Source organism: Poecilia formosa, unplaced genomic scaffold, assembly GCF_000485575.1.
Source record: "Poecilia formosa unplaced genomic scaffold, Poecilia_formosa-5.1.2 Scaffold651, whole genome shotgun sequence".
Lineage (NCBI taxonomy): Eukaryota > Metazoa > Chordata > Actinopteri > Cyprinodontiformes > Poeciliidae > Poecilia > Poecilia formosa.
In genome coordinates, this window is record NW_006800590.1 from 143,509 (window position 1) to 167,366 (window position 23,858).

At 40.6% G+C, this 23,858-nt stretch overlaps 1 protein-coding gene across 4 annotated transcripts; it reads left to right on the forward strand.

Moving 5' to 3' along the window:
• The first annotated feature begins 2,196 nt into the window (after positions 1 to 2,196).
• On the forward strand, positions 2,197 to 22,782 carry LOC103130603 (TSC22 domain family protein 1-like). Of its 4 annotated transcripts, none has more exons than XM_007542040.2 (3): positions 2,197 to 4,568; positions 19,690 to 19,741; positions 21,387 to 22,782. In XM_007542040.2, the coding sequence occupies exons 1-3, from the start codon at positions 2,845 to 2,847 to the stop codon at positions 21,648 to 21,650; spliced, it is 2,040 nt and encodes a 679-aa protein (XP_007542102.1). In that variant the 5' UTR covers positions 2,197 to 2,844; the 3' UTR covers positions 21,651 to 22,782. The 4 variants fall into 4 exon arrangements, with proteins under 4 accessions (XP_007542102.1, XP_007542104.1, XP_007542103.1 ...); XM_007542042.2 differs by lacking the exon at positions 2,197 to 4,568 and adding an exon at positions 15,858 to 16,133; XM_007542041.2 differs by lacking the exon at positions 2,197 to 4,568 and adding an exon at positions 18,848 to 19,435.
• The last annotated feature ends 1,076 nt before the right edge of the window (positions 22,783 to 23,858 follow it).

Sequence of the window (23,858 nt, forward strand, 5' to 3'; positions counted from 1 at the left end):
GTGTGTGTGTGTGTGTGTGTGTGTGGGTAGGGGGGTGTGGGTGGGTGTGTGTGTGTGTGTGTATGTATATATATACTGCAAGTTGTTGCCACAAGATGAAAAAGAATCCATCCAGTTGGACATAGCAACAATTCTCACTATTGGTGGCTAAATGAAGTGTCATAAGGCAATGAATGAGGCATTCTTCATTCATGGTTCTCTAGTGACATCTGGTGCCTCACTGAAACTGGTAAGGTTTGTCATTCTGAGGAGGAAGGGAGCCACGAAAGGAGATGGATGCCATGGCTCAGTGCCAAATGGTGCAGCACACCACATGCCTTGATGATTTTGCACACCTTCCTTAGATGATATGAGGCCAATAGCACAATACACGGCTAAACATGCATGGGAATGAGCTGTATTAAAGTGCACCTCTTCTATACTCTGATGGTTTGAAAAGGGGGTTAGAATTGAACACCTGGGGGGTAACCCACGTTCCCCTGCAGATTATAGCGGAAGAGTACATCAGTACGTATGTTGTGTTTCCCAGCTTGCCACTATATTTAACAGATATGTTGTTGTCATATATGAAGGGGTATCAGAAGCATTTCTGTTGTGGGAGTGATACATCAGCTGCGGTAAAAATGACAAACGTACAACTCATGACATGCATGCAGCTTTTCTCTTCCTTCTCTACGACTCACTCTGACTTTGGTCTTACTACTGTTCTCAATTTAACGGCAGTTTGTGGAGTATTTTATTTTGAAAAAAAAAAAATCAATTTCCACTTCCGTTCAACTTCCTTACAGAAAAGATGTTTTGCACAAGACTAAAGTTTAATCATCTCTATTGCAATTACTTTAATTGAAGCACTAGCAATAGAAATGCTTAACCAGACAGGCTTTTTTTGTACAGTTACTAATATTTCCCACCTCACCATCTGCATCACCAGTTTCTGCTGTCTCCAAAGCAAAACTTTCTGTGAGGATCTGCACATTCTCCCCTTAAGTTTTTTTTTTTTTTTTTTTTTTACAGAGCACAACTTTTGCACAGAAAATGACAGGTGGCAGTTTCAGGTCCTGTTTTGTCCTGCCACATTTTAAAATGAGACCCCTGATCTTTGAACCTACATTTTTAATCAGACACAATGCCCAAAGCATCAGTACTATTTATCATGATGTGTATGCCAAGTTTTCAGCTAAACACTCTTTGGAGCTAACATATTATACTCTGTCGAATGTTTATCCTTGGTATTTTTTAAAGAAATAGGTTATGGATTACCATTATGTATTGTTTATGTTTTGGGGGTTTTCCTCTGCCTCATTAACTCATAGGGCAGACACATTAAAATTATTTATCTGGAATAACCAAGCAATGGACTGATGAAGAATAGGGAAAAGAACAGTCCAAAGAGAAACTACCAAACTGTATAGTAAAAATAGTATTATAGTTTGACCTGTCTATATAAAAGTTAAAAGAACAACAAAATAATCTAAAAATATATAACAGTAAAGATTATTACAAGTCAAATCTGCTTATCAGATTTTGTGATTCACAGGCACTACAAATTTCTTGTTAAATATTTTAGTTGTAACAAGCTGACATTCCTAATTTATTATTATTAACGTGCTTACGATGTATGACATCAGCAATTATATACACTGCTCAAAAAAATAAAGGGAACACTCAAATAACACATCCTAGATCTGGATGAATGAAATATTCTCATTGAATACTTTGTTCTGTACAAAGTTAAATGTGCTGACAACAAAATCACACAAAAATCATCAATGGAAATCAAATTTATTAACCAATGGAGGCCTGGATTTGGAGCCACACACAAAATTAAAGTGAAATGTTCCCTTTATTTTTTTGAGCAGTATATGTGTATGTAAATCATCTATCTACTATGTCATTGCTGTTTATAGTAGCATTTCTTAACTGTGGTCCCAGAAAGAAAAAATAAACACAACCCAGAGCTTCATGCCCGCTTGTAGTGTTAGGTAATTTTTTGTTAGGTAATTTTATTAGCTTTTAGGATTGAAATGGGTTGCATTTTCCCGTTTGTAATTGAGGAAAATGCTTATATCCTGTGGCCAAATGGTACATTTTATCAAGTTATTTAGAGAAATAAATGCTCAAACAATGGTTTGTAATCAAAAACACGATCCAATTTCGGGACCTAAACGCTCCACACGCATGCGCATGGGCAATGTTTGCTTTCCTACCGTTGCTGCTGCTTCTAGAGCTCACCGGCAATGATACAGCAAACACGGACGGACGCTGAAAGCTGCGCTGACATGGACTCACCCAGCAATTTCTACCATTACAAAGACGGATATTGCCCAGACTCTATGTTCTGCTAACTGGAAACGGCTTGTGTAACCGACTCGGGATTATTTTTCTTTCCATTTTGACGAGACTAGTCGGCTCCCGGAGGAAGGGAATATATGCGAAGATTTTCCTGCGACACACGGCAGGCTAACAGACTCTTCTCAAAGGACAACTAAAAATATGAAATATTATTATTTTGAATTTGCTTAATTGCCTCATGTATATTAGTTAAATGTTTGAATATAGGAGCTAAATGGAGATACAAAGTTCAGGAGGCGCTAATGGCTGCTAGCTAGCTACCAGTCGTCGCTTTTTTATTTTAGTTGCAGCATTTAAAGACTGGTTTTAATTTAAAATGATGGATCGATGCGTGTTTTGGCAGGAGGAAGTGCATATTCACCGTAGAGCCTATTTTTGAACGTCTTCCTAAAATTGTATTTTATTATAAAGGACGTAAATCATATGACTTGTCACATAAGGCTGTTTAGTATCGCCTGACAACCCCTCTACTTCACTGGCCTCACTGCAAACATGCACCATCAGGACTACACCGGGGACCCCCCGGGGACTGCCACCCGCAAAGCCGCTTTCCATTACCGGAGAGGCAGCAGCAGCGCGTCCGGATCTCCCTCCTCTTCTGTCGGAGGTAACCTCTCTGAGGAGAGCCCGAGCCCGGCGCAGGCTGGATCCTCTTCCCCGGCTCTTCAAGCGCTGGGAGCTCAGGTGAAGAAGAAGAGCGGCTTCCAGATAACCAGCGTCACCTCGGCCCAGATCAACGTCAGCGGGAACAACAGTCTGGCTGATGACACGGAGAGCTATGATGACATGGACGAGTCCCACACAGAGGACCTGTCCTCCTCTGAGATGCTGGATGTGTCCGCATCCAGGCCTGCAGACACGGGAGTCCCGGAGAGGAGCTCCTCAGATGAGACCTTGAACAGTCTCCATGGGGTGGACACTCCCGGACTGGTGTCCCCTAATGAACCTCTGCAGCTGCATCACGTGACTCAGGGGTCCTCCTTGGTGAATGGGTCTGTGCATCATCAATACTACCCACAGCAGGCCCACCATCACCAGTCTGACCTAGCGCTACCAACTCTTCCCGTTGCGCCAGTAGCCAGCTCCAGTCCAGCTATGGTCCAGAGGCCGCTGGTGTATGAAAACCCCAAACCTGCTGGAGCTTCAGCTCCTGCTACTAATATCCAAAACGTTGTGAAACCTTGTAATGTTTCTGCCGCTGGTTCTGACACCACTGCAAGCGGGCAGGTGGCCCAGCCCAGCCACAGCCAGGCGGCCCCTGGCTCCCGTTTTAGGGTCGTGAAACTAGACACGAACTCGGAGCCCTTTCGCAAAGGAAGATGGACGTGCACAGAGTATTACGAAAAGGAGGTCGCTCACCCAGCTCCGCCTGAGGCAGCCAGAACCATAGACGTGGCTGTAGAGGCTGAGGGGGGAAATGCCGGGCCGAGTCCAGCTGTTCCCGCCATGCTGCAGCCGTACCACCCTCCCACCCAGGACTTCACCAGTTCACAGGTGGTGACGCAGCCTACTGCCCAGAGCTATATTTCCCCCAAAGAGGTTGCCGGGACGACGTACATGCAGAAACCTGCAGCTGTGTCTCAGCCTCCTCCTGCAATATCCCAGCCATTACCCTATGCTGTGGATCCACAACCGCAGGGAGGTTACCCCACATCCCAGCTCCACACAGGAGTGATCGCACCCTCAGGAGGGGTCAGACAACCTGACTTCATCCAGCCAACCGCTCCCTTTCAGACACAAGTTCAGCCGCCGCTTCCACATGTGAATCCTGGGATCTCTGCTCCAGTTCCAGGAATCCCACTGCAGCATCCCATCAGTATCACTCCAATTCCGGGTCAGGCTGCCGTGCCGACCCCCGCGGCTTTTACTTCTCTTCAGCCTCAACCCCACCCTCTGCCAAAAACACAACTCCAGCACCCGGTGGCCCTCCAAGGCACCCCGTACAAGCCGCTGACCGCCCTGCAAGCCGACCTGCAGCCGCTGCTCACCCTCGGGGCAAACCTTGCTCATGTTCCTGGAGGAGGAAGCATGGCCAAAAACACAGAGCTGGAGAACGCCCAGAAGCTCTTGATTCAGCACCAGGGTCTGCTGGGTCTGCCCAGGCTGGGGGCAGCCGAGGGAGCCGCCGAGGGCCACATGGGCATGTCGGTGGAAGCTAGAGCTTTCATGGCTGCTGCAGGCTTCAGGAGCCAGCATGCAGAGGGAGAGGATGACAGGTGAGAGAACAGTCTTGTTTTTAATCACATGTTGGGCTTATTTTACATTTAATCCAGAGTCATTTGCCTGCAGTTCTCTGTTCAGGGTCAGAGTGCTGGCCTGGTCAGACCCCCCATCTGTCGCAGCTTTCTCTCAGAGTCACAGTTTGTGTCTCTTTCAGGTTCAAACTGTTCCACCACAGGGAAATAGTGAGTCTTTGTGTTTATTTCCATATGTTCCTGCAGGCTCTTAAGTAGTTATGTAGGTGAGGGAAATCTGTGAGAAGGCAGGACCGCTCTTACCGGGTTGGTTCCCTGGAGAAAAGCTGTCAGAGACGCCACAAGTTGTTTCTCTGGTTGTAAGCCTCCTGCGTCCGATCGAACTGGAGATTTATGTCTGATCTTTGCACTCTTTAGCTTTGCAAAGATAAAGCGTGCAACTGAAGGCTTAAAGTTGATTGAATGTGCTGCAGAGAGAGCATGTTTGCATGTGGACAGGCGTTTGTCCCATGTTTGTGGACATGAATCAGCCTCTATCCTGCTGCAGACAGTCTCAGACTGACTGTCCGCTTTGTTTATGGTCATGTTGTCTTACTGTTTTATTGTTTCTGTAAAAAGAGGGGCTTCATTTCCATCCTCTTTTTACAGAAACATTTCCACCCATGCATGAACACAGTCCTGTATTTTTTTGTGTTGCGTCCACAAGCGTTAATATATTTTATTTTGATTTTTATATGAAAGAAATGAATACAAATTTGCTATGTATTTATGTTCTGCTTTGGGAAAACAAGCTCAGAACCAGTTTTTGCTGAAATTGCAGCTGCAAGTCTTTTGGGGTGTGTTTTATTAAAGCATTAAATGCAAAAAGGAGGTTGTCAAGTTACAAGGAAACTATAAAAGTAGTTTTATTGCTGTTAAAGAAAACCTTGTTCAGATTGAAAGATTGTTGCTGCTTAGCTTTCTTATTCTCTGACTTGCTTAGTCATATGACTGTAACAATATCTACCAATATTCTCACGTCATATTTCCTTATAATCATACAAGCCCATTTTAAAGACTAAATTTCATCTTCTTTTCTGTGAAAAGTTGTTCCAACTCTGTGAACAAATGTGTCTGTTGGCTTCAAGTCTACAAAATGTGCACTGATTGCAGTTTTCCAGCCTATCACCTGTGTTTAAAAAGCCTGACCAATTCCAAATTCAGCAGACACAATTTTCTCTATCTGAAAAGTGGATAATTGTACTGACGAAGCCCCTTTTTGCTCCCACACCAGAGCAAATGACATTTGCAGATCAGTTTTTCATATGTTGTCTCCAAAAATTAAGGAAATTGTAACTAATATATTGGTTCACACATGAATATCTTTTGTGACTTTTGTTTGTTATGCAGGAAGGTGAACTTCTATCTCAGTCTCATGCAGACTGTAGTGACTTTCCCCCCTTGTTTTTTTTTCTGTTTCTCTTGCTATCAGCTTCCCTGTCTCTGCTAATGAAAACTGATATGCTACCAGCACTGTGTGTCACAGGATGGAGTATTCAGGGGAATGTGTCAGTTTTCTTCCACAAGTGGCATTTTGCATGAGATCAACAAGTTTAGCTCTGGTCTCAAGGCATTGTACACTGATCCTTACATATACAAAGACTTTAAATAGGCAAGCATATTTAAAATGAGTACAACTCCAAAAATAAAGCTATAAAATAACATAGCTTTACTAATAATTTTGTTCCCCTGAGATTTGATCCATTTGTAAAATATCAATTGATTTAATGATCAATGCAAGTGACAGAAAATTATTAAATGGTGTTACTTGTGCTACATTTCAATTAAAAAATATATTGCTACTTGTTTTAGTTTAAATAACCATAAGTGGACTCACTTCTGCTACGGCGCTAATAACGAAGCAAATTATTTATTTAGCGCATTTGCTGAAAATGTTTAGCACACTTAGATTTCCTTAAACAGATTTTTCTGGGTAAAGTTTTAGTCATCAGCTGTTAAGAATTCTTCAACTAGTTATACAATTATATTCATGCTCTTATTTTGAAATGGAAGATAACTATTTAAGGAGCAGTTCCGTTTCCCCTGTCTCCTCCCACCCTACTTCATTTGAAAGAAGAAACATATAGGAACAAAGTAAAACACAAATAATAGAGAACATGTAAACATAAATGCAATATCTATGGTCATTATAGAACATGTACATTTATAATGTCAAAATTAAAAATTGATTCTAGATGGTTGTTTTCTATCAAGGCAGTTATAATTTTAATTAGCACTTTAACAATAGCTTGTGCTACACACTGTGTTGGTATAGTGCTTTAACCCAAGCATAACTTATTTTTTTTTTTGTTAGTGGCACCCACCACCATAGATAACATTGGACAAATATACATTAAGTACATTGAGCAATAATTATTTAAATATTTCAGTATTGTACAGGACATCTAATTAAATAATAAAATATAAAGCTTGTTAATTTAATTAAAGATGGCAGCTTATTATTTCATGAGCAGCAATACAAGAAATGTCAAATACAGTGTATTTGAGTTTCACAGGTTGCCACTGGTTAGCTTTTCTACTCCTCCATGACCACATCACGGAGCTGGTGGATATTCGACACTTTGCGCTTCTTCACCTTCCGCTTAAGGATGCCCCAAAGATGTTCTATTGGGTTTAGGTCTGGAGACATGCTTGGCCAATCCATTATCTTTACCCTCAGCCTCTTCATTAAAGCAATGGTCATCTTAGAAGTGTGTTTGGGGGCATTATCATGCTGGAACACTGCCCTGTGATCCAGTTTCCAGAGGAAGGGGATCACTCTCCGCTTCAGTATTTCACGGTACAGATTGGAGTTCATGAAATGCAACTCCCCAACACCTGCTGCACTCATGCAGCCCCAGACCATGGCATTCCCACCACAATGCTTGACTGTAGGCATCACACACTTATCTTTGTACTCCTCACCTGATGGCTGCCACACATGCTTGAGACCATCTGAACCAAACACATTCATCTTGGTCTCGTCAGACCATAGGATCTGGTTCCAGGAATCCATGTCCTTTGTTGACATGTCTTCAGCAAACTGCAGGCTTTCTTGTGTGCAGACTTCAGAAGAGGCTTCCTGCTGGGGTGACAGCCATGCAGACTAAACTGATGTAGTGTGCAGCGTATGGGAACTGACAGGCTGACCCTCCACCTCTTTAAACTCTACAGCAATGCTGACAGCACTCCTGCAGCTATCTTTCAAATACAGCATTTGGATGTAAGGCTGAGCACGTGCACTGAGCTTCTTTGAATGACCAACGCGAAGTCTGTTCTGAGTGGACCTCCCTCTTTCAGAAAGTTGAATTATCTTGGCCACTGTGCTGCAGCTCAGTTTCAGTCCTCTTGTAGCCTTGGCCATTTTCTTTTAAGATCTCCAGAGAGTTCTTTGCCATGAGGTGCTATGTTGGAACTTTCAGTGAGAGAGTGTGAGAGCTGTACTAAAAATTTAACACACCTACTCCCTATGCACACCTTAGACCAGTGGTTCTTAACCTGGGTTCGATCGAACCCCAGGGGTTCGGCGGAGCCTCTGCCACGGAGGTAAAGACACACTGTGTAAAGTCATGATGACGCCCCGCTTTGCCATCACTTGCTGCAGAGGATCACGTTACATTGCTGAGCCAATCAGTGCTGTGGAGGAGCACTGATTGAAGGAGTTCCATTCTCAGCATGGATTTGAACTTGTCTTTAATTACTTCAGCAAAACTCACCGTTTTTACCAAATTCTGTAGCTTTCGGTGTACTTCTAAATCTGCTCCGTAGTCGCATCTTTTCGGGCCTGCTACTGCCTCTAGTGGCGTGGAGGTGGTAGTACAACTAATATAATTACATTACTAAATCAGAATACCGCAAAGTCTTTATTATTTATTATACATTTTTCATTCTCTTAAGAATGTAGAGCTAATTAAATGATCTAAACAAGACCTTAAAGTGGTTCCAGTTTCTCTCGAAGGCCAACCTGTTGAAACTGTGGCTAATTTTAAATACCTTGGGTCGTTCCTGGACAGTCAGCTCAACTTTGCTAAAAACACTGACTGTATTTTGAAGAACTGTTCTCAGAGACTCTACCTTTTAAGAAGACTTGGTGATCTTGTCTATGTCTTGAATTTGGGGTTTAAAAAATCATATTTTATTTATCATTACAGAAGGGTTCAGCGAGCGTGCATATGATACTGGTGGGTTCGGTACCTCAAAAAAGGTTAAGAACCACTGCCTTAGACTTATAAGACTAACTAGTCACATGACATTTTGGAGGGAAAATGACAAGTAGTTACTCAATTTGGACATTTAGGGAGTAGTCTTTTAGGGGTGTACTCACTTTTGTTTCTGGTGGTTTAGACATTAATGGCTGTATATAATTATTTTGAGGGAAGAATAAATTTACGCTGTTAAATAAGCTGCACACAGACTACTTTTCATTGTGTTAAAGTGTCAATTTGTCCTATGTAAAGATATACTTCAATATCTTCAGAAATGTGAGGGGTGTACTCACTTTTGTGATACACTGTAATTATGATTTTCAACACAGTTTTAGATTTAGGTTGAGGATTTCAACCATTTTACATTTGTGTATTTTTATATTATTTTATTGATAATATAAATGTGTAATTGATTTATTTAAATTAAATTTCAACTATCACATATAGATATTGATTTAAATTGCATAATGGATTCAAATTTTTAAAATTGATTTCTGACATAGAAAGAGCAGTCCAGAAAAATCTCAGCGTACAGAAATGTACCTTAATTATTGATTAAGTTATTCTATTTCCATCCACATTAAATTGCAATGCAATTTAGTTCTTTCAAATTCAAAATACCTGTACTTGATATGAGAATCAGAAATGCTTCTTAAAATAATTGTTTCAAAAATGACTAATCATTGTAGAATCATTGTAGGTTATGGAATTATTTTTCAAGTGTTGAAGAGTTTAAGTGACTACAAACTTGTATTAATGTTGTGATGGTATGTAGTGGTATTAATAAGTGCTTTCAGTTGGCAGTTGTGCTTCTCTGAGCAGAAAAGCAGCGGTATCTTTTCATGTTTGGGTGTTGCTCCACGGTAGGTTTTTTTGTGCACAAGAACAATTTGAGTCGCATCTAAAGTGCTGCTTGCAAAGAAGAAATCTCATCGGTTCTTCGGACTGCATGCTTTGTAGAAACTAGTTGGAAATCTAAATCAAAAGGCAGCATTGTGCAGTTCTTCAGCTAACGCCTTTAATTGGCAGTTACCAGCATACACTTCCATCTTGGCTTGCAATGTTTCCAGGATTATTTTAACAATGGGGTGCTTTGTTAGAAAATCAGCAGTACCACAACTTCATTGTTGGGTGTATTGCAATTTATGGGTCTTATTTACACATATGACTTCATGCTTTTGAAGCTGTAAAAGCTGCAGCTTCGGTTTTTTTGGCCATCTCGATGGCCAAAAAACTCTCCTTAAAGCAGCATTTCTTCCAAAGTTTGCATGTTTTTGCTTTTTCTTTAATGAAGAATGTTGAAGTCGTTATGAATCTAAACCCAAAGATGTTAAACTCTCCACATTGTGCCTTCTGATTGTTAGCTGCTAGTCGGATTTGGCTAGAGTTAAATAACATTAAATAATCTCTTTCGGGGTGTGCAGAGACCCTGATCCTGCAAGTACACATGGCTCATTCTTTAGATGATGATTTATTATAAACAGACAATGGTCCTGAGGTTGTGTGGTTTCTGATTCACGATTTACGCATTGCTCACACAGACATGCCTGAATTTTTTTATTTTATTTTTGTTCTTGCTTGACTTCCAGATCTGATAGCTGATTTAAAAAATAAGTGGTTCTCTTCATAAGCCAAGAGTTTAGCGCCTTAAGTTGATAATACCAACACTAAAGAGGCTAACACTTAGTGAATCCTTTTTTTATTGCCTCTCATGTTCTTGTCATCTCACAGCAATGAGTCAGGTTGTTGAGTAATCATAAACAGATTTGACACTTATTCTGCTTGACACAAACTCTACGACCTCTTCAGCTATCAGTCTAATGGGGAAACATCCCCACTAGATGGCAGCAGGAGCTCATGAATCTTCTGCTTTGAAATCACTGACCTTATACAAGCCCTGTGGCAAAGTAGAAATGTCCTCCTTATACGCAATCTGTGAATGACAAAGCAGCAAGGGAATGAAACAACCTCCATGAGGAAGACGAAGTCGCCCATGGAGGACAGAGAGAATGGCTGGAAGAGCCATTCTCTCTGTGGCTCTTCCAGCCACAGCCCAACCTCAACAACTTCTGGCAGCAAAGGACGCTTTGAGCAAAGCCGACAGCCAAGTAGCCATGCGTCACGTTCGCTTGCCTTGTGCTCTCGCGCAGAGATGCGTATTCTTGCTGTTTCACAGTCGCGTGTCTGGAGTTTAATCTCCAAACAAACCAAAAGATTTGACACTGTATCTGTATGGACCAGATTTGCTGCATTAGTGAGTCCATTACATCTTAAAGAATATTTTTTTCATTTAATTGTCTTTTCTTAATATATTTTGAGAAATGAATTTCCCTCTTTATTCATTTTGGAGCAGATATGAGGAATTCTGATGTTTTATGCAGCAACAAAACACCACAGCATTTTGTTGACGCTCTTCTGTATAACATCCAAATAATTCTCTCTTTGAAATTGCTTTTTGAGAATTGAAATATTCTTGTTATATAATGAAAGTAAGCTGAGTTATCATCACAAAGTATCTAGATCTTAAATTGAAATAAAAAGGGTTTTTCAAAACACTGTACAAAAACACCCCCCAAAAACTGTGAAAGCCAAGTTTTTATTGTTTTGTCGCTGTAATTTCCAAACTGGTAAAATACTCTTCAGTTGTTTTACTGGGGAGACTCTACGACTTTAATGAGGAATGTTGTAGAAACTTTACTACTTTAGTCCTGTGACCTATAGTGTCAATCACATGTGTGACTTTTGGACTTACACCTTCAACAGGCCAAATTAAGCAAAACTGCGCCTTTATTTCTCAAATACTGCAATGATTAGGGACAACACCCTCCTGTGAACACCTAGCATACTCAGATATTTGAGATTAGAGATAAAAATCTTTCAGTGACTAGTGATTAGATTTTGATTAATTTTAAGGTTATGATTTGATTCAGAAACCATTTTTTCTATTGAAACAATCTAAAAGTGCAACTTAAACGCATTTAAAATTTTTTTTTTTTTGCATTTTGAATCAATTTAGAATTTCCAGGATTAAAAATATTGATTTCTTAAAAAATCTGGGGGGTTTTTCGCCACCTCTACTTGAGATCCCCTGTAAAAATGCTTCTAGTTGCCTATTTTAATACAGTAAACCCTGCTTCTCCGTGGTTCAGTATTTGCAGAGTTTCTGCGGAATATGACTCCTAAGTTATTTACAAAATATCTGCCAATCGCATATTTTTTAACTTTTTTTTCTGGCAAGTATATCCAAAATATTTGAAAGAAGCCACAGCTTGAGAAGCAGCCAAGTAAATGGCATCAGGGCCATTTATTTTTGATTTGTGTAACCCCTAAGAGCATAGATAAGGAAAGATGTTAGCTTTTGCGGTAGTGCTAAGACAGTTTCCACTGATGTATATTTTGTGTTTGAACTATTACAATAGGCAGCTATGGGTGTTAAGAGGATGTCTAAAGTATCAGAGTAACAGAATTTAGCTTTTCTTGGGTATCTGTGGTTTTGAATAGGGTCCACCAAATATACCTTAAAATGCACAATGGAAACGGTCTTAGTTAGCACTACGTACTGGTAGTGCTAACTAAGACCAAGTTGGGAAGGAAAAGGAAAGGAAAAGAAAAGCCAGCTAATTGCACATCAAGTTGCATTGCATCAAGGTATTTCAGATTCCCAAGCTGCACTTTTTTTGTTTGGTTTTTGCATTTCAAATATTTTAAATATTCTACATTTTAGTTTCCAGCCCATAACTTTCCAAGAAAAGCTGCATGTCTGTTTTGCAAGCAATCTAAATCAACACGATCAGAAGGATGGGGCCACTGCGCCATTTTTGAACTTTTATTAGAGTCTTTAAACTTGCAGAAGCCACATAATGGAAAATTTTCCAGTTGTGAAACCATAGCTTCTTAAGGCTGTTGTTTAAAAGGCTGTTGTACAGTTTGCCCTGCCAGGAATACTGTGGATATCTGGAAAAGTAACTGAAGCTGGATGTGAGAGTCGGATCACCACATGAAGCGGCATGCTGCAGAGAGCCTCAAGCAAAGTTTCTCCTCCTCCGCTGTGAATATGTTCACTGTTTAGACTGGCAGCTTTTCTGGCTCCATTTTTATTGAAACCCCCTGGAAGCTTCATGTGACTGCAAGTGACGTCTCGTGTTATCAGGCTGTTTTGTAATACTTGCTTGTAAAATATTCATTTAAAAGCATGAGCAAATTTAGGCTCTGTTTTTAAATGTCAAGTATAAATTGGGTTTGAAGGTTAGCTGGGTATTCTGTGGGGTTTAGTTCCATCTGTTTCTCCATGCAGTATGAGATTCTGGAAGATCTGTATGAACGCTGGAAGGTAATACATGATCTGTCAGGAAAGTGAGGTAGGTTTAATATTTGGAGCTGCGTCGATCTGCGTCTTCTCCTTTCATGGTTCATATGGTCCAGAAGCTGGTTATGTAAGGCATTGCGTGCATGGCGGAGCGTTTTACTCGCGCTCCAAAGAGCTTCGGTCCTCAAGGTCTGTGATGATATGAGACCTGGCCGAGTTTTAGGGCGTTCCTTCCTCTTTGTTTTGTCTGTGTCTGAGCAAAAATCAAGGGGAATTATCCTCAACCACAGGCAGGTATAAAGCTGTCTAACCCGGGGTCGGCTCTCTGCCTCTCTCTGGAACCAGAGCCTGAAAATAGTCAAATAATTACACCTCCGGAAACATAGAATTTTGAATCTTCTACTTCCCAAATTCAGACAGTAAAAGCATCCTGTGTGTGTAATCGCCGTTGATTCCCTGCCAAAGTTAGAGGCCTAAACCAGATTATTCCAGCCTACACCCATACGCACACATTAAATGATGCAAAAAGCACACAAACAGGATGCACAGGTCCATGCAGACATGCACAAGCCCATGCCTCCTGACTGCTAAAGAAGAAGTGATGTGGAGGGAAACCAGCGTATCACATCACAGCGTGCAAACTAATGGAAAGAAATAAAGGATGTGAGAAAAATGAAACAGAATATGCATTTATGGGAAAAAAAACAGTCTTGGAGGTTTTCTGTAAACATTGGCGCCTACTTCTCAGTTTTCCCTCCTTGTTTTAAAAGGAAACATATTTTTAACTCCATTTTGTTTTCCCTTTTTTCTTCACTCCACCATTATCTCGATCCTAAATACTGCTTTACCTCCATCCTTATGTAAGCCCAGCTGGGTGTAGCAGAAAAGTTCTCCATCACATTGTTTCTCTACACACTTTTTGTAGGGCTTCCTGAGTGTTAAAAAGCAATACACTGAACAAAAAAAACTACTAATGCAGATTTTAAATGATTGCAGTGTTTAATTTTAGAACTATAATTAAAAGTTTTCATAATATTTGTTCAGGCTTTTTAGCTCCGAGCAATTATTAGGAGTCTGTGTGTGTTCTGTAAGTTTCCAGAAGACTGCTTATCCTTTAATTGAAATCCACGAATACATCGCCTCTAAAACTGTCATAACAAGCTATTTTAAAAGTTCAAACACCAAATATACATTAATAAACACACTCAAAATCGTCCTAGCTCTGCCACAGAAGCTAACATCCACAGTCTTCCATATCTTTGCTTTTGGGGCCACAACCAATCAGTGCCCAGGACAATGAAAAGTGTTCTTGAATTGGCTACTTTTTAAATGCCAAATATCAAGTAGAATTGTGCAAAGGTGTTTCAGCTTCCCAAATATGTTAGATACGCACTGCAAAAACAATTTTTGAACAGGCAAATTTTCCCCAAATTTTTTAGATGCGCTCCATTGAAAAATCTGCAAACACTGATCCACTGTAGATTGGAAGGCTAATCTCTTGATTAGCCATCCAGTCTTCTGCTGAAGCCGACTCTTGGTCAGTTCACAAATTTGACAAAATGTCTCCAACATGACAGTGAATTGATATTTGATGGAAGAACCAAAACAGAAATTGAAGTTGTGAAATAACCGGTACTCACCGAAGTCTAGCCTGAGTGACGGCTGACATGCCTGTTTATACAACAGCTTCTGATGTTTGATTCCTCAAATTTATTTTCTAAACATTGCTATGATACCAAAACTGACTAACTTTGGGCCTTTGGATCATGGCCACTCAAGCAGAAAATAGATTTTGGTTGGTAGTCATAAATTGGCTTTAAATTGTTTTTAAATTAAAAGTCAATTTTAAATGCTTGGCTCTGTTTTTTCTTCCTGTTATTTTAAGCAATGCAAGAAATGTCCAGGAATAATGTTGTTATTAAAGTTTATGTTAGGAAACCAAGGTTTTTGTCTTTTAAAATGTAAAAATGTTAACTTCATGATTTTGTTTACCCTACCCCCCAAAAAAACTCCTAAAATGGTGGAAAATCATCTATTTGCCACCATTTGTTATCTTACAGAGTCCAGTGTTCTTATGCAATATGCTGTAATAATTTGCTCATGTAATATATGGGTCACTGCCCGAACAAGTGTGCCGCATGTGAAGTTATGACACATAGCTTTGCTTCATCATTGACCAAACCATCTCTGTTCAGCGATTCGCTGAAGGCAAACAGAGTGAAGGCTTCCCCTCCTTTTTTACCTTAATGAGCATGTGCAAACTGATCCCAGACTTGCGAGTACAATGTGTACAGACATGTTGGTTTCAGCAAGGTTGACTAAATACGACCTGTCAGTAACATTCAATATGAACACTTGGAGCCCTTGTTGTGGGCGTTTACAATGACCACCCAGCAAAAGACCTACGGAACTCCTGCTGGGGAGTCTATGAATCTGTTGGAGGTCTTTTAGTGTGTGGAGGATGCTGGGAACATTAAAGTTTGTTTCCTGCTGCTAATCTGTGGGTGGAGGCGTTCTTCTGAGGCAGCCAGCGGGCTTATGGGTGACGTAGTCAACAGTGGAACATCCTATTGGACGGATCCGTCTAATCTTTGCTGACAGTTTATGTAACAGCAGAAAGAAAGCTGACATCACTGCCTAGGTCTCCTCTCTGCTCACCCAATCATCTTACAGACTATATATGTCCAGACTCACACAAACATGAGCTCCCCCTGTACACACACACCCGCACTTACTCCTCCTTCTCCCTTCCTCATCCATCCTGGGTTCTATTGTTGCTCAGGCTCCCCAATGTGAAGCTCCTTCAGCTTTCAGTGGGAGCCAGGGTCGAGGGGCCGAAGGGGGCAGAGGTGGTACTGCGGTCTGTTTTGGTGTTGTGTAGGTGTTGGTCGGGGGGGTGCTTTGGTCCTGCGTTGTGATTTCTTAAGCATCAATGAGAGAGAAGGGGCTGACGGTGGCAGCAGGAGCAGCAGCACGGGGCCAGGATGCCCAGGCCCTTAAGCTGCTCATCTGGGAGCTTGAGAAGCATCTGAAGAGGTAACCATGGCTGTTTTCATTATGGTCCTGGAATCTAAGCAGAAACATTTGTATTAAAGTTCCCTGCAGCCTTTTGATGCAGCGCCCGCCTGCGTCTGCAACAAGAGATACACATCCATCTGCTCTGCATGATCCAGCCCTTGAGGGCTGCCTTCCAGCACACTCTGTTCTTGTTTCTGCACATGTTCCACATGTTTTCTTTGAGTGTGTGAAGGTTCAGTTGCTCTTTAGGTTCAGTTGCAGCAGTTAATCACAACTGTCAAAGATAAGAATTGAGTTCCGCAAATGAGTCATTTATCTCTAAGCACACTCTCCAAAGTCCCAGACTTCATGTACATGTTAACATGAACCACATATTCCTACATATTCTTTTTATTCCGTATTTTATTTCCGTCCACAGTAGAATAAAATATAACTGCTTCTTTTAGAGGAATGCAGCAGACAGTTTTAGTTCCTTTGGACATCGCAAACCCTGTTGGAGGTTAGCTAAATAAATCTTATATCTCAACAGGAAACATCAAATCATTCCTTATTTTCATCCAATCTCTATGGAAGTGCAGTAGTTTCAAAAAGTATTCACTTCTTTAGATTTTGTCATATTAAAACCACAAACTTTAGTTGACTTTTATTGGAATTTTAAGAAAACCACATGGTTATTCCACCAAAAATTGATTTCCACCAAACGTTTTCCATAGTTAAAACATTAGTATTGTTGTTTCTAAATTAATGTGAACTTGTTTTCTTTGCATTATTTGAGGTCTGAAAGCACTGCATCTTTTTCGTTATTTTGACCATTTCTCATTTTCTACAAATAACACATTTTTGCTTAGAATATCAGAGACATGTTGTCAGTAGTTAATAGAATAAAAGAACAATGTTCATTTTACTCAGAGACATACTTATAAAGGATAAAATCTAAGAACTGTTAATTTTGCAGTGGTCTCTTAATTTTTTCCAGAGTTGTATAGTGACTATTGTTAACTGTGATGTTACTCGTCAGTCAGTCCTCTCCCACTGCAGAGCAAAAGGAGACAGTGGCTTATAAGGCAGATAAGATCGGTTTCTCGTGTAAGTATTGGCCGATCGCCCATAATTAAGGAAATCAAGTTGATTTATTGGTTGGCTGATATGCTGTTTTCTCTGTTCTGCAACTGATTGTATTTTGAAGTAACAGAGTAAAACAAGAAGGATTTTAATATGTCACTTTTTTCTTCCACTTCACGATCGTGGCTGCTTAGTTGTGTTCTATAATATAAAGTCCTCCTAAAAAACCACATTGAGGTTGATGAAAAGTAATGCCCTATAGCTTTAGACTGATTTTATGAAACTCAACAAAAATGACTTGGCTTGGATTTTTCTTGCAGTATAAATGTGCACAGCATGCAAAGACCAAGGAGTATGAATGTATGTTTGGGATGTAGCCCTTCTATATCTGGCTGGTTTTTGTAGCTGTGTTGTGGTAAAGTAACCAGCAGACAGTCTTCAAAGGTTTGGCAGAGGCCTGAATGGTTACGGACAGATTTAACTCAATAAGGTGCTTGAATCAGGAGCAGGTGGTTGAAGTGAGCTCAGATGTGAATCAAAGTTTACGAAATGCATGAATGACCAGTTGCTAGATGCCCACTCTGACTGAATGTTGACATGCGTTTGTGGTGAGGGGTGAAAAAAGGTGCAGGACGGTTTCAGTTTGACTGTTTATTTCAACTCCAGCTGTGCACACAAAATGTGCTTCCTCTTCTTTGTGTGCTGTTTGACTAGTTTCCATAGGAACGCCAACAAACCACACCTTAATGTGGTCAAGCTGTCGACTCTTAACTCAGAGACATTCATCTGACATGTCTACTGTTTTCAATCTCTTCAAATGATAAATATTTTGAGACTTTGGTCCACTAAGCAGCAGTCCAGTTCAGGTTCTTAGTCCATGTGTGGGACTCCATCCACTCATTGAGAAACTCCCCCACCTCCTTAAAGGGATTTAGCTTGACAAGCCTCCGAAAGCTACAGTTATCTCTTTTGCTGATGCATTGTTTCCTACCACACAAAAGTGTGGTAGGAAACACACTCAACTTTTTTCTCAAATTCCAATAAATGACAGTATTACTAGAATGTTATTATATTCTTCTGCCAATACTCGAGACACCACTTATAACTCATAACTGCCTATTTTAATAGTTCAAACAATAAATATACCTTAATTTGCACTATAGAAACCATCTTTACTCTATTATAGAACCTCGCTTCTGGTTTCCTTATCTCTGCTCTAAGAGATATAGCAAATAAAAAATAAATTTGCTCCAGGATTGGCTCCTTTGCAAATACCAGCTGGTAGTGTCATGTAGCTTTGCTCCCATGTATTTCACCTTAAAAAGATGGATTTTAGATATGATCAGAAAAATCAGTGAATACTGAATCACAAATAGGTAATAGGCAAATTTTTCAGTATTTTTCCTGCTAGTGTCATATTGAAACCCTGAGCACTATACATAAATCTGTCTTAATATCATGCCATTTGATTTATTCTTTTAAAAGAGAATTTAGAGTCTGCTTAACGGAGTCCAGAAGACAAAAATATATAGAAACTCTGTTAAATAGATGAAAGTCTGTTTAATCCCAGCTTTTTGTTGTTAAAACTTACTGCCAGCAGGGGGAGACATCGCTACACCTGCCAACGTTGTAGTGCTGAACAAACGTTTTTGTATTTGGGGATAAAACCGGTAGACAAGACTGAGAGTAGAGCAAAGCGGGTGCATCGATATGAAGGAGACATCATGTGTCCAGTTTTTGTTTTAGTGATCCAGGAGCTTGTTTTTCTCGGTAAAGCAGGTGTAGAGATGGCACATGTATTATTACAATGAGCAACTTCTTCCACAGTCCGACACGGGGGAGTGTCTCTGTTGCATATATATTATGTTAATGAGCTCCCCCTCTCAGCCAATGACGAAGCTGCATGCGCTGTTTTGCCGCATGAATTACCCGGAGAGGGAGCCGAACTATGAGCAGCAGCAACCCGTCGCTTCAGTCTTTTGTGTACTCTGTCCCGGCTGCAACTGAGCCAGCCGCCCCAGAGGTGTGACGCTGGGGGGCTGAAATAATGCGCTTTTTTTCTACTTTTCTACCGCTGGTCTCCCGGTTCTTCCAGCCGCTCTTCCACCTCCGGGCCTTTTAAATGGGTGGGATAGCATGAATTCCCAATGCTACACGGTGGCGATGGACCTTGGTGTTTGTCAGCTGAGGAATTTCTCTATCTCGTTTCTGTCCTCTGTGCTTGGAAAGGAAAGTGCTACAGTCACAGTTGATAATAGGTAACGTCTGCCATATTGACTATGCTGCATTAATATACTTGTTGTGGATCAGATTTCTGAAATGAATTACTTCTTTTTACCCAACCCCACTGAAATAAACAGGCTTCAACATTCACTCATAGAAACAGATTTTATTTTAAAAAGTAGCAGCCAATCAGGACTCTGCTTGCTAAGATCAGACTCATTTCTTCTTCATTCTTTCAGTGCTCAGCCTCTGTTAAATCATTCTCTTTTGCTCTCTGTTTCTCTCGCAGCTCTTCAGGGGCAAGTGTGGTGGCCATCGACAACAAGATCGAGCAGGCTATGGTAAGCTGGCGGCTCTGTCTGCACGAGTCTTATGTAACCCCTTCAGTGATGCAGAGATGCTGCCACTGGATTCTGTCCTGTTTACGGTTCAGTGTGCTGGTTTTCTTTTGGGGGGCTTCTGTGCTTTTAATTTTTTCAGCTTGTTTCTGCACCTGCTTGTTTGGACTTTTCCTGGTTTGGAGCTCAGTGTGGGCCAGGCTGGAGGCTCCCTCCTGTTTCTCACGCACAGCCCTACTCTCCTCCAGTGTTGCCAGGCAAGCCAGCCTCCCCTCCATGCTGTATAAATAACTCGGCAGCCAGTTGGCTCCTCCCATCCTGATGAAGGAACATTTTGTTCCGTGGCTGAGGAGGAGACAGGAGGGGTGGGGTCCACAGAGGAGGGGATGCTGAGATTATCCAACAAATCCTGCTGTTACCATCATGACAATAACCAGGAACGCTGTTTTTGTTAATCTTCATAAAACACATTGTTAATATCATAGTTAGTTCTGTGATGTGCAGGAACTAAATAAGGTCAATTATGATGATCAAATGATGCAAGCAGTCAGTAAATCTCCTTTATTTTGATTTTAAAACTTAACATATTATTCATACCGCTTTTACTTCTTCACATTTTTATCCCATTTTAACTAAAAGGGACAGAATTGTCAAGTAGGAGAAAAACCCATCCTAATTTTCAAATTTTTTAAACCAAATAGAATTCTGAAAAGTGCAGTGTGCGTGTGTATTAAAGTTGTAGTTGGAGAAAAAAATCTGATTCTTAAAGAATCAGGACTTTAACCCCTTAGAGGTTATCTCCAAAAATATTTACATGTTATCTAATGGGTCACTGCTGTCCTCATGACAGTTAAGGGGTTTTGACCAGACCGCTCTAACCTATGAATATGCTTAATGTTCTAAGCCAGAAATTTTCTGCATGGGGATGGTGAGATTTCTGATTAATAATGAAATATTTAGGCGTGCACTGATTAATCAAACCCAATTTCCTTAATTTTGGGAGATCAGGGATCAGCCGATACTTGCATGTGAATCCATCTATGTTATCTACCTCTGCAAATGTCTAAAAATTAAAATGTCATCCATTTGTCTGCTGTGAGAGGTGTGACCAAAAGAACGGCCCAACAGGTCATGTCTGCACGTTTGCAGTTAGCAATAGTCAACCTGCTGTTGCCAATTTAGTAACTTCCTTTCTATATTTGGCAAAATCTCACACAAAAAAATCAGTGTAGGCCAAAATCAGAATTGGCAGTTCAGGATTTTTAAAGACTGGCCAGAAACTGCAATCGGTGCACCCTGAGAAATCCTTTTATAAAATTCAATGTTACGTTTTTAAATACACATCAACATGAATCCAACTTATAGCAAATGGCTAAAATGAGGCATAAAATAATATATTTCAATCAGAAATGCCACAAGAGAGATTCTGTTAAAAGTTCAGCATTTTAAGTAGAATAATACAAATTGTTCATGGCAGGGGCTTTTATGTGAAATAATGAGGCTGTATTATTTGTATGAAATGCTGAGTAATAAAGCATAGTTTATGTAAAAGTGTCTGATTTTTGAGCCACACCTGGATGCCACTTTGTGTTTATTTCATAAACTCCTGTTACAGTTTCTGACTGAAGCATGTTTACATCTCTGTCAGGACTTGGTGAAGAGCCACTTGATGTACGCTGTCCGCGAGGAGGTGGAGGTGCTGAAGGAGCAGATCAAAGAGCTGATGGAGCGCAACACGCAGCTGGAGCAGGAGAACAACCTGCTGAAGACGCTGGCCAGCCCCGAGCAGATGGCTCAGTTCCAGGCCCAGGTCCAGACAGGCGGATCCCCAACCGGTGCTGCCCAGGCTCTGCCCCCATCCGGACCCACGCAGGTCCTCTCCTCCGCACAGAACTCCGGCACATCAGGATAACACAGAAGACCCACACTGGAGAAAAAAAAAACAAACACCCCCACCTCTCCCAGGATGAAGGACAGGGGTGATGGAAGACAGAAGCTGAGGAGGAGGAGGAGGAGGAAAGCTGACTTACTGTGAACGGACATTAGCATTAAAAGACTGACCCTCAGGTCATTTGGAGGCTTCACCTGAAAACTCTTTTGTTGCACATTTAATTTAACTGAAAAGCTCTAGAGTTGCACCAGAGTGAGTGAGTGTGTCTGTGTGTGTGTGTCCCCTCTTCATCTTTTACTGCCTGCTTCAGACAATCGTCTTTGTTGTCCCGGTGATAAACGAGGGGAGAACACAGCGTGCCATTGTGGATGTGAACATCAGCCACCCAACCTGAACCATCCATGCTTCACTCAGACAACCTGGAGGACTGCTAATGGAGGAACATGGAATCAGGATGCTTTTATTTTAACATGGACAGATTATAAAGATGTGCTTTTTCTTTGTGTTTTTTGCTCTTGTTGATGTAATTATTGTTAAAACAAATAACCGAAAAGGTGAATAAATAGGACAAGACTGTTCGTAGGTAACTTTGTACAGACTAAATATTTCCAGTTCAACTCTGCCAAGTGCCTGGTTTCTAACCATAGATACATATATAGAGGCTTTTCTATGTTTCATGTTTGTGTAAATATATATATCTATCTATGGTTTCACCAGGTTTTAAACTACCTGTGATGTCTGAACTCAGGGTGGGACTATAAGAGGATTTTTTTTAACCTCCACACTAAGATGCTGTCTCTCCTGTAGTGACAAGTGAACTCTCCTCTCTGCTGTTGCATCAAACTCTCTTGCTCAAATGATCTGGACTCACCACTTGATTTGGAGACATGTGTAGTTGTTTTTTTTTGTTTGTTTGTTTGTTTTACTTTAAATAATTTTTTTCCGTCTTTTTGTACAGCCAAGTGTGTAAGTTGCTCATAGTGCGACTGGAGCGCTGAACACAATAATGTGAAACTTGTCATGAGGAAAGGAAAAAATGCGTTGGCAGAATTATGTCCATGTGTTGTGCATGTTCCTTTAAGCCCATCACAAATGTGACAATTCAATTGCACTAGACAGTTGCACCTCAAATAAAAAAAAAGTATAAAAAAAATGGACTGTTTGCTCTTTTTAAACTGAAAAGGTTTTACTTTATTTTTACCAAGGTATTTTATGTATTATATTTTATTTTATTTCAATCTTCTTCAGAACCGCTGTAATACAGACTGCTAGAGGAGATTCTTGCTGCCTGTAATCATCAGCATCTTCATCAACAATTCTGAAGAAATTGTTGATGAATATATTTCAGTCAGAAATGCCACAAGAGATTCTGTTTTTATTTTGTTTTCAAAACAAAATAAAAACAAAAAATGTTTTAATTTTGAATGAAACAAATTTAATATTCATTTTAAAATCTATAATTTCAGAATTATGAATTTTGAAATTATTGATAGATGAGATTTTTGCACATGAAAATAATCTGCAAATAAGCAAATTGGTTCCACTATACGTCAATAAACTAGAGTGATTAGTGCTGCTACCAGGTGCCAAAAATTACTTTGCATTGCTGTACCTGAATCTTACAATTAAACAGGTTTGATCCTTGAACACATGATTTATTTAGTCACATTCTATGAAACTAAATATGTTTTTTCCAGGACAGATAAGAAAACAGAGTTCTTCATTGAATTCAGTGTGGCATGTCAGATGCTGTGATGACACCAGAGCAGCAGATATTCTATTTCAAGGCCAAATTATAACCTGAATGTACAGCAGCTGGGATAATTTTAGAAACTCTTCTAGGTTAAACGTCTCTTCCTGCTTGGCTATGATGAGGTCATTGCAACTCATTTTAAGGAGTCCAAATGCTTTAACCATTGGGATGTCATTTGCTTCCTGTGATTTCTTTGCCCTACCTCTACTCTGAACTCTTCCCATGGGCCAGCCTTGATTCTGGATCCTGACCCCACGGCGGCTGGCTGGGTGGCCTGAGGGAGGATCAAATGCTGCTCTTGCTCCCATGTCCAGATGGCACTTTCACAAATGTCATTTCATTGACAAAAGGTGCTTTCCTCAAGCGGGCTGGTTTGGGGACAGGATGTTCTGAGAAGCAGCGGGATCATGCATGGATTAACTGGATCTATTTGTGTCGTTGGCAACGTTTGGAGGCAGCGCCGTGCTATCTACATT

Coding starts and splice junctions, on each gene's coding strand:
- LOC103130603 (XM_007542040.2), top strand. CDS start 2,845: ATGCACCATCAGGACTACACCGGGGACCCCCCGGGGACTGCCACCCGC. Junction 4,569..19,689: donor GCAGAGGGAGAGGATGACAG/GTGAGAGAACAG, acceptor TTTCTCTCGCAG/CTCTTCAGGGGCAAGTGTGG. Junction 19,742..21,386: donor ACAAGATCGAGCAGGCTATG/GTAAGCTGGCGG, acceptor CATCTCTGTCAG/GACTTGGTGAAGAGCCACTT.